General features: G+C 35.8%; 1 protein-coding gene across 5 annotated transcripts in view; it reads left to right on the top strand.

Annotated features, from left to right (window-relative positions):
• Positions 1-332: 332 nt before the first annotated feature.
• LOC102665233 (F-box/FBD/LRR-repeat protein At1g78750) overlaps positions 333-10,331 on the top strand; it is a 30,860-nt gene continuing 20,861 nt past the window's right edge. Inside the window, exons 1-5 of one of the 5 annotated variants that reach the window (XM_014762149.3) lie at positions 333-813; positions 950-1,006; positions 2,448-3,428; positions 3,581-3,750; positions 5,614-5,861. In XM_014762149.3, coding sequence (XP_014617635.1) covers positions 2,454-3,428; positions 3,581-3,742 — 1,137 coding nt within the window. In that variant the 5' untranslated portion in view covers positions 333-813; positions 950-1,006; positions 2,448-2,453 and the 3' untranslated portion in view covers positions 3,743-3,750; positions 5,614-5,861. The other 4 variants (XM_014762154.3, XM_014762152.3, XM_014762150.3 and 1 more) reach the window with 4 other exon arrangements.

The following is a 10,331-nucleotide window of genomic DNA, read 5'->3' as shown; positions in this document are numbered from 1 at the left end:
TCTCAAGGGAGGATTTCCCATATCCTTCATTGCCTTTATATTTTTTCTTAATGCCAATAACATATTTTTGTTTGTATGTCAATTTTTGCATTCCTCAATTCACTCTAATTATGTAGGATCTCATATATTCCACTTCTTTTCTAATTGTGACACAACAAACTCAATTTGTAACCTTGTTTTGTATTATTCAGAAACTTGAAAATATTTGGTAAAAAAGGTCTAGCTCACACATGGATCCAACTTTGCCGCCTATCATTAATTATCAATTACTTCATTCAGTCAATCAATCAGTTACTTTGATTAAAATGGCACCACTAAGGACACATGTCAACTTATAAAAGCTGCCTCAACTAGCATCTAAATATCTAAGTTTGTCCTTTTTGTTCTCATTTTTTATTAGTTTTAATCAGTTTTTTTCTTTCATCTCCATTTAGTTTATTCTCTTCTCCCTTCTTCCAAAATCTTTCAGACAACACCTCAAAAAACCTCCTCTGGTCACCGACTCTAATGCGATTTTTGGCTTGTTAGGGCCGCAGCTTGAAAAAGTAAATCGATTAAAACGTTTCTCACATTCTATTATTCATTTCCCCCAAAAAAATTCCAGAAAATAGCACCTTGGCCAAACCCTAACTATCGAGTTATTGTCGTTGTCGGTCATAGTGAGAAGAATGATTTTTCTTCTTTCATTTTTCCTTTTCCTTTTCTAGAAAATCCCTTAAATCCTCGACATCTAGTCACCGGCTCTTATGCCCTCTTCTTTTCCTCCTTTTGCGATTTCCATCTTCTTCAACAAATCTAAAGGTAGTGTGATGGGTAAGCTTCTTCTTTTTCTTTTTTGTTTTTACCTTTGACAAAACTTAATTATTAGAAGTTTGTTTATCTTCTTCATTTGAAGAACAATTTCGGTTGCTAAGTTCTCTGGATTGCCCCTAATGTTTGTACCTTTCAGTTATATTCAAAGGTTTTTGTTGTTCTTCATTTTAGGAATCACAATCGTCAGGTGTGGGTACGTATTTTTTCTTTCCTTATTTTTGTTTTTGTGTTTGAGTCTGATGCATACACAATGTGTAGCTAACATTTTTGTTCCATTTCCATCTTCTCCTTCGCACAAATGCAACATTATGTTGTGGGTGAGTTTTCCTTAATTTTTCTCTTTGGGGTACTAGAGTATGTTGGCCGCAATGACTAGGCAAGTCAGGGCACTCATGGTTAAGCAAGCTCTATGGGTTACCTTTGGGTACTACTCATGGATTTTAAATTTCTTCCACTTGAGGGGAAAATTACCATGTGGAAGAGACTCACACTTGACGAGGAGATTCTTAAAGTACAAGTGTGAGGTGAAGTCTCACATCGTATAGGAATTAGAAGGTTGAACGTCATATATGTGAAGAAAAAACCCATAAGTATGAACCTTAAGGTTTTGGATTAAAGTGTATTGTCAAGTTCATTTATATGGTTACTCATGGCCCTTTAGTGTAAATATCCCTAATACCCCATCGGATTTCCCAAAAATTGATATTAGAGTCGATGATTCAACTTAGTGACTCATGGCCCTTTAGTGTAAATATCCCTAATACCCCCTCGGATTTCCCAACAATTGGTATTAGAGTCGATGATTTGACTTAGTGATTGGCTTGAACAAGTGAAGAAGACGAAAATGAATCCATGAACATGGGGATCCCTTGAATTGAAAATGACTTCCACTCAAGGGGGAAACTACTATGTGGAAGAGAATCACAATTGAAAAAGGGGGGGGGGAGGATTATTGTAATATTAAGATTTTGGAGTTAAAGTGTGATATCAAATTCATTTAAACGAGATTGATGTAACAAGATCCCAATAAAAACACAAAGGGTGTCAATATTAATAGACAATGTAATTCAGTTGAAAAATAGGTTTAAATGTGGTTTTGTCCTCATAAGTTCGCATTTTTTTTTAAAATTTTAGTGTCTCTAAGTTTTTTATTTATTTTCAGTTCCCATAGGTTTACATTTTTTTTTCAGTTTTTGTGCATGGAATTTGTTTTGTTCATTTTTAGTTCATATAAGTTTGTAATTTTTCAATTTGGTCCCTCTAAGTTTGATTTTTTTTTCAATTTTAGTGTGAACTTACAAAGACTAAAAAAACAAGAAATATTAAAATCTTAAAGGATTAAAATTGAAAAAAGCACAAACTTACATACATAGCTAAAAATGAGCAAAAAAAAAAACTTACATAAATCAAAATTAAAAACACACAAATTTACAGAAACCAAAGTTAAAAAACACCAACTTAAAAAAAAAAGGGCAACAAAATATAAGGAACCAAAATCTCAGATTAAAATTTAAAGAACCAAACTGTAATTAAACATTTAAACCTAAAAAATGGAATATTTCAGAGGTTATGAATATCTGCTATGATCTTAATCTATAGTATGTGAAATATTTGTCAAACGTTTCTTTGGTCAGGTATCAATGGAAGGAAAAGAAACTGAGGGAATGTTGAAGATGACGACAGATAAGAGACAACAGAAGCGAAGCAGAAGTGACAGAGAAGAGGAAAGGGACAGGCTGAGTGAGTTGCCTGACTGTGTTGTGCTCCACATAATGGAATTTATGGACACAAAATATGCTGTACAAACTTGTGTCTTGTCTAAAAGATGGAAGGACCTTTGGAAGCGTCTAACTTATCTTGGATTCAATACAACCCTCTTTAAAAATGTTGTCAAATTCAACAAATTTGTGTCTCGCGTTCTGTCTGGCCGAGATGGTTCAGTTTCCCTGCTCAATCTTGAATTCACGTGTCGCGGTATGGCAGAGCCCAAGCTCTTCAATAGGCTGATGAAATATGCTGTGCTGCACAATGTTCAGCAGTTTACAGTATCTCTAAATTTAAGCTTCAGACAGAGTTTCGAGTTTCGCCCCTACATCTTTTCCTGTGAGTCCTTGACATTTCTGAAGCTTTCATTTAATTCTTTTGACACCTCGATTGTAGCACTTCCAGGATCTCTGAACATGCCAGCATTAAAAAGCTTGCAACTTGAGGCTGTCTCTTTTACTGCAAGGGACAATGACTATGCTGAGCCGTTTTCTACCTGTAATGTGCTGAATACTTTGATACTTGATGGTTGTTCGTTGCATAAAGATGCAAAATTCCTCTCTATATCAAATTCTAGCCTCTCTAGTTTGACCATAAGTGGTAGCTTTGAAGGAGGAGCTTACAAAATTGCGCTTTCTACTCCAAACCTTAGTTCTCTCACAGTCACGGGTCATAATAATCACACAATCTCCTCCGCATGCAATCTTTCTTTCCTTGAAGAAGTAACCATTGACACCCTTGGTTATACACTTTTTCCGAATACAGACTTACTCATCATAAGCTGGCTGCAAGTTCTCACCAATGTAAAGATACTGAGGCTCTATTCGGGTACCCTTCTGACAATACTACGGGTTAGTTACTATGCTTTCTCCTCTTTACATCTTTTATTTTTTTCATAATGCTCATAAGATGGGTGTTCTTGTGTCAAATTTTTAGCCGATACTCAATCTTGCAATTAAGAATGTCAATTATAATATGCCTCCTATTCACTCTAATTGTGTAGGATATATCAAATCCTGTTTCGGTGAGTACTCAGCCTCCCTGCTTTGTTCAATTGAAGTCATTGATTTTGGCGAACCAACCATCTGCAGATATATCTTTTGAGCAACTAAAGAGAGCAGTGGAGTACCTACTTCAAAACTCTCCACAACGTAGAATTGATTAAATCTTCAGGTAGAGTTTTTTCCATATTATTCAGTTTTACTTATTTTATGCTTCTGTTTTTTCCATGATACAGTGAGACTCTCTTCCATCCATGTCATCGATGTTTTTTTTTTTATGAAACTACACTATGGGGAGCAATGTGTCTGAGACAAAAAATTTATTATTTTTTTGTTGGAGAATGCTGATGAGTAAAATATTCTGTTTACAACTGAATTGAGACTGCAACAGAAAACTAGTTTTTATTTGAGTTCTTTTGAAATGAGAACAAATATCTTTTAGTGGCAATCAGTTTATGTTGTCTTTGAAGTTTTTGCATGGTATGTGTTACAACAGTCTGGATCATCCTTAAAGAACAAAACTACCGAAGAAAAAAGGACACATACTAGACTGAAGAATCTGAAGTGGTTTTGTTTGCTAGTGTTGTATGTTGCATTATGACTGTGAAACTTTCAATCATGAAATTGGATCGAATCCTTCTTTTCACTTAAGGCTAAGATTTAGCTGTTATATTGTCATTCAATTTCACATCTGAAATTTCATAGAATTAGTTTCATGGTAGATCTAGATACAATCTTTTTGAAAAGCATTTTGGTAATTTCAAAATAGGAAGAGCTCAAAATGCATTTTTGAAAAGCCTTAAGCATGTATAGTACCTCTGCATTGCTGGCTAAAGTTCGGTCTTTCTGAGTTCTCAGATTGTAAGTTTGCAACATAAAATTCAATGCTTGTAACACCTATAATAGGATTGTCACAGGCCAATCATGAATGAGTGTGGTAGTGGCAGGGAAGAGAAATTAGACCCATAGAGGAAGAAGTGAGGAGTGGAACATGCTAATGTGGTTGAAGGAGAGAGAATATAACAGAAAATGACAGGTGGCAAGGGGAGAGAGGGAGGAGAGAGAAGGTTATCTAATGGGTGTAGTTGTGGTAATCGAATAAGGGGTATCAAAAAATTAGTATCAAATATCAATATTGGCTAGGCTGAGTGAAGTTCTGCCTCAGGAAAGGGGTTCTCTAATTTCTGTTATTGTTTGTTTTCTATCTTTCATCTTGTAAGGAGCTAGTCTCCAGCTATAAGCCATTACCCTATTTTTCTTTTTATATTTTCTTGGATTGCAACATTGTAAAAGAGGTTTATACCTCTGATATTGTTCCAATTCAGTATCAACATTACTTGAGTTTTACCGTTCCTATTTTGGCTCCTAACAGATAGCTTTCTGCCTTTCTCGTGTGTTATTGTTTTCAATTCCTTCTCCCCTGTTATTCCTATATTGTTTGCATGCTGTTATGTATCTTCCAGAAACTTCACATATATTTTTTGTATATGTTACGTATAATCTGTGCAAGGCAATAATCTTGGCAACTTTTACTTTTTATGCATTTAGTGGATAAGATAAAGCCTAAGGAGATCTTTGTTTAGATGAGAAAGCCAGTAATTGTCACTCCAAAATATATGAAGACTAGTGGCAGGCATTGACAACACTACAATTAACTGATTAAGTGAACATATGTCTGAAACTTGTGTTTTGATTCACTCGCGCTTGTTCTTTGTAGCTTTAGAGATAGAAATCACTACAAGCAAAGCACTCTTAATTAGATGTTGCAAATTATGTTGAAACTTGAGCATGTGTTTGGCATAAATTTGCTAGGGACTTCCTTTATAACACCCCACTTTCTTGCTTCTAGTTTTTCCTTGCATACTTGGTGTAGTTCTATGGCTGCTAAGTCAAGTTGAATTATAAAATGATTTACTAGTGATGGCATGTCATTTTCTTAATTTGACCTACCGAATATTAACTTGAACATTTCTTGGTATAGGCATACTCCTTATTATAAATTGTTTTTGACTAAGTTTAACTCTTGCTTATTTAGGTTCCTTGTTCATACATTGTTGATCCAGGCCCTCAAAGGATCCTATGTGGCTCAATTTGGTGAGAGACTGTTTGTTGGCTTCTTGTATTACATGGCCTAGTACTGTGTAGGTTCTTAATGTCTTTAATAAGATTGTAGTTTTGACCTAAAACCAAGAAAATATTGTAGTAATGATGAGTAGCTGGAAGCTTGGAATTGTTCCCTTAACTAAGGAAAATAACAGTTTGAGAATTCATCTCTACTATCGGTTTTCTTTTCATTTTCATTTTATTTCTAATCATATCCTTGACTAATTTGAGAGTTGAGGCCCTGAAACAATCCCCAACGTTCAGCCTTGACAATTGAACATAAACCCAAGTTTGTGAAGAATCACTCAAAAGATCTAGAGTCATTATGATTCTAGGGCTTGCACCTCTGAATGCTCAAAAAAACCTAACTCGTTTTCACATATCTTCACTATTGGGATTTGTGAGATAATATTTATGGAGAGAGAAAACAGAATTGCACGAAGCAGTACAAAATGGAGGTCTCAATTCCTTTTTCTCTCTGATGTTTAGGAACCCTATCAGAGCAATCGGAGGAAAAATTTGAGGAATCTCAGGAAACCGTTAGAGATGTTGCTATTGTTGTCACAATGCACACGTGAGCCCGCTTAGAGGTAAGAGATGTGTTTATCGTAATTGGGATTAGAATGAACATGTGTAGAGATCCTTAAAGGATTAAATTGAGGTTTATTTTTGAATGTTTATTGAATTATTGAATTTTTCCTTTATGATTATAAATACAATATTAATGTCCTGATGCCAATTGGTTAATAAAATTGAGTGTCATTGGTGTTTTCATTTTTACCTAGAATTATAAGGTTCTTATAATAAGTATACAATGTACATATAAGAATTAAGAATTAAATAGTTAATGAGGATGTATTAAGGAATCACAACTTCAACTACTACATTCACGACTACACACAAATAAAGGGAGTTAAGTAGTCATGCATTTACACATCAAGAAAGACACACTCATCTAAGATATATATATATGGTCCAAAAGGTTCTTGCAACACTAATCCACGCATCAAGGGAGAAATAAGCTAACTAACAACATACACATGATGATAAAGGTTCATTAACACATTATCAATCAATATCAAGACTACTTGCATCACCCAATGGCTTGCCATAATGTCCAACCGCACTTCACAAATTATAGAGATGGCCAGTCTCAAAACTCATGACTCAATAGTGGATTTATGGTATAACACACATTAAGGATGCAAGGCACATACAAGCATTTTTATTAAGTCTCATTTGATCATGCAAAGGAAAATACAATTAATAATTCAAGCATGTTGATAACAGCTAAATAATTGTATTTTGATAATAGAAAATAAGGCAAAATTGTCTTTAAAAATAATTATTTAGCAGTTATTTGCGCTTAAATATTAAATAATTGATATTTTGTTGAATTTTGGCTGCACATATAAAAACTGGAGGTGTAACAAGCAAAAAGGCCAGAAAATTGAAGAAAAGAAGAAAATCTGAAGCAGGCCCAGCCCAATACGCGCTGAGCGCGCGTCACGCGCTGAGCCCGTGATCCAACAAAAGCGCGCGCTAAGCCTGCGATCCAACAGAAGAATGCGCTAAGCCTGCAACACGCGCGCTAAGCCTGAAATCCAACAGAAGAACGCGCTAAGCTTGCAACACGCGCGCTAAGCCCGCGATCTACACGCGTTGAGCGAGGGGGTGTCGCGCTGAGCGCGCCTACGAAGACCCAAAGCTCACTTCAACAACTATAAATAGAGGGTCAGTCCAAAGGAAAGAAAACACCACGACAGAACCCCCTCTCCTAGGGGTTTCATTTACTCCCTTTCTTTCTTTCACCCTTCCTCTCATTGTAAAGCCCTCAATGGCCATGAGTGGCTAAACCCTTAGTTAAGGTCTGGCAGGCCTATAAGCCAATGTGATGTATGATGTACTCTTCACTATTTATCAATGCAATACCAGGTTTTTCTTTCCTATTTTCTTTTCTGTTTTTACCTTGCATACTCATCTTTATATTCTGTTAGGGGTTAGATGCTCGGGAGAGGGTAACTTCTAAAAATAAGATTTAAAGAAGATATGCATGCATTAGTTTTAGGGGTTAGACGCTCGGGAGAGGATACCTTTTAATATAACAAGAAGAAAAGATATCATAATAAAATCATTGCTAGGCATAGAGTGATTGCATTATGCCCATGCGTCACAGCAAACATCTAGAATTAGAACTTCATGCATTTTATCTATTGAGTCTTTGCAAAGACATTTGGGGGATAGATAGGTAAAATAGGCTTGTCATCGTGAGGCATCAGGGGCAAGTAAATGAATAGATATGGGTGGGATAAAATCACCTGAATTGGTAAAGAAAAAAATCATAAACTCATACATCCTAGGCAGGCTAGGCAAGTCAGTTCCCAACATTATCTTATCTTGAATTTATCTTTTTTTATCTAAATCTTTTATCTTTCTTATCTTTCACTTTTCTAATCTTCTTCCTTTTTCTTTATCTTTTAATTTTATCTTTAATTCTTTTATCTTTTCCTTTATCTTCTAATTTTATCTTTTCTTATCTTCTATCTTTTTCTATTTTTTTATTTTAAATTTATTATCTCTTGCTTGTAAATTGGGTTTGCATTAGTCTAAGTACAAACCAAGTCCCTGTGGATTCGACACTCGGACTTCCGAGAACTTTACTACTTGTGACGATTTGGTGCACTTGCCAATGAGTTAACAAGTTTTTGGCGCCGTTGTCGGGGACTTTGTTTTTCGTACTTGATTAATTGCATATTCCAATTTGTAAGCAATTAGTTTTCACTTTCTATTTTTATTTTTATTTTGTTTTTTTTTATCTATTATTTATTTTCGCTGCTTTATTTTATTTGTCAATTTTTTTTCTCTTTACTCATTCTTACTTTATTTTTTTTAAAATAAAAAATAAAAATTAAAAAAAAAATTATTTATTCTGTGATAACGTGCACGGTAGTTATTTCTTTTGTGAACAGTGCAAACTTCTTCGAAGAACGCATCATGATAGAAAATCATCCACAGAGGATGACGCTAGAGGATTACTCTAGCCCTATTATGCCTCAGTACTTCACCAACATATCTAGACCAGAGGTGCAGACGGCCAACTTCTCATATCCATATTCCTTGATCCAGCTGATTCAAGGGAATCTATTTTACGGCCTACCAAGTGAAGATCCATATGCACACCTGGCCACATACATCGACATTTGCAACACGGTGAAGATAGTAGGAGTGCCTGAAGATGCCATCCGCCTCGACTAATTTTTTTTTTCCTTGGCCGGTGAAGCAAAAACATGGCTTCGCTCGTTTAAAGGGAATAGCCTGCGGACATGAGACGAGGTGGTGGAGAAGTTCTTGAAGAAATATTTCTTAGAGTCCAAGACCATTGAGGGAAAGGTGGAAATCTCATCCTTCCACCAACACCCTCATGAATCATTGAGTGAAGCCCTTGATCGCTTTCATGGGTTACTTTGGAAGACTCCTACACATGGATTTAGTGAGTCAGTCCAGCTTAACATCTTTATTGATGGCTTGCAATCCCATTCCAAGCAGCTCCTTGACGCCTCAGCCGGTGGGAAGATCAAGTTAAAGACTCCAGAAGAAGCTATTGAGCTAATAAAGAATATGGCGGCCAATGATTATGTCATTCTACGTGACCAAGAGCCTAGCCCACAGGAAGAAAGCAGTAGGCTAGAAGAATTGCTGGTACAATTCATGCAGAAAACAAGGTCACATCAGAAGAGCACTGATGCAGCAATCAGAAATCTGGAAGTACAATTAGCTAAGCTAGTTGCTGAAAGGCCCACCGAAACCTTTACGGTAAATACTGAGATGAAGCCCAAAAAGGAGTGCAGGGTAATTTTAACTGAGGAAGATGTGGAAGAAGAAAAGAAGGAAGAGATAGAAAGAAATGAGGAGAAAGCACAACAATGGGAGAAGTACTCATAAGTAGAAATTCAACAAGAAAGTATTCTCCAAGTCAATACCACTCCTCATCAACTGATTGTCAAGGAAGAAAGACATGGAAAACATGATAAACCCTTAAGTATCATTCCTTCCTTGATCACCAGCACTTCCCTTGCAACAATATGGAAGGTGTTTCCAGCATACATGAGTTTCATGGCGTCTCTAGCTAAGAGGCGAAAATGCAAGGAAGATGTGTTCTTTGTGACCTTCATGCCACCTTGAAGGCATTTGACTCGTCAAGCTAATGACGTTAAAGAAGCGCTTACTGGGAGGCAACCCAGGATTTCTTACCCTATCTTTAGTTAGTTGCAGTTGTTTTTTTAGGGTAGTTGTGTTATTTCTTTTCTTTACTTATGATTTTATGCATTTTAATTTCAGTAGTTTAAATTTAGTCATTGAATAAAAATTGCATGATATTTGTGAAGTCACTATTTAGGCTTTTTCTGAAGGATTCAACACTTGAAATGATACATGACAATTGTGAAAATACTGGTTTTCTGGAAGCAAGAGTCCATCAAACAGTGAGACATGAATCACAAAGAGAGAAAAGGTTAGCTTGATGGAAAGAGATCACGTTCCGGTAAGTCGATAACTTTATCTTGTCCCGGAGAGCTGTGTGAACTTAATTATGAGAGAACGTCTGTTTTTAAATTCCTAATTTTGCATCATTCTTAGACTGTTAGATTATTT

The sequence above is a fragment of the Glycine max genome, chromosome 9 (assembly GCF_000004515.6).
Source record: "Glycine max cultivar Williams 82 chromosome 9, Glycine_max_v4.0, whole genome shotgun sequence".
Lineage (NCBI taxonomy): Eukaryota > Viridiplantae > Streptophyta > Magnoliopsida > Fabales > Fabaceae > Glycine > Glycine max.
Note: the sequence above shows the minus strand (reverse complement) of the source record. Positions and strands in the feature narration are given on the sequence as shown.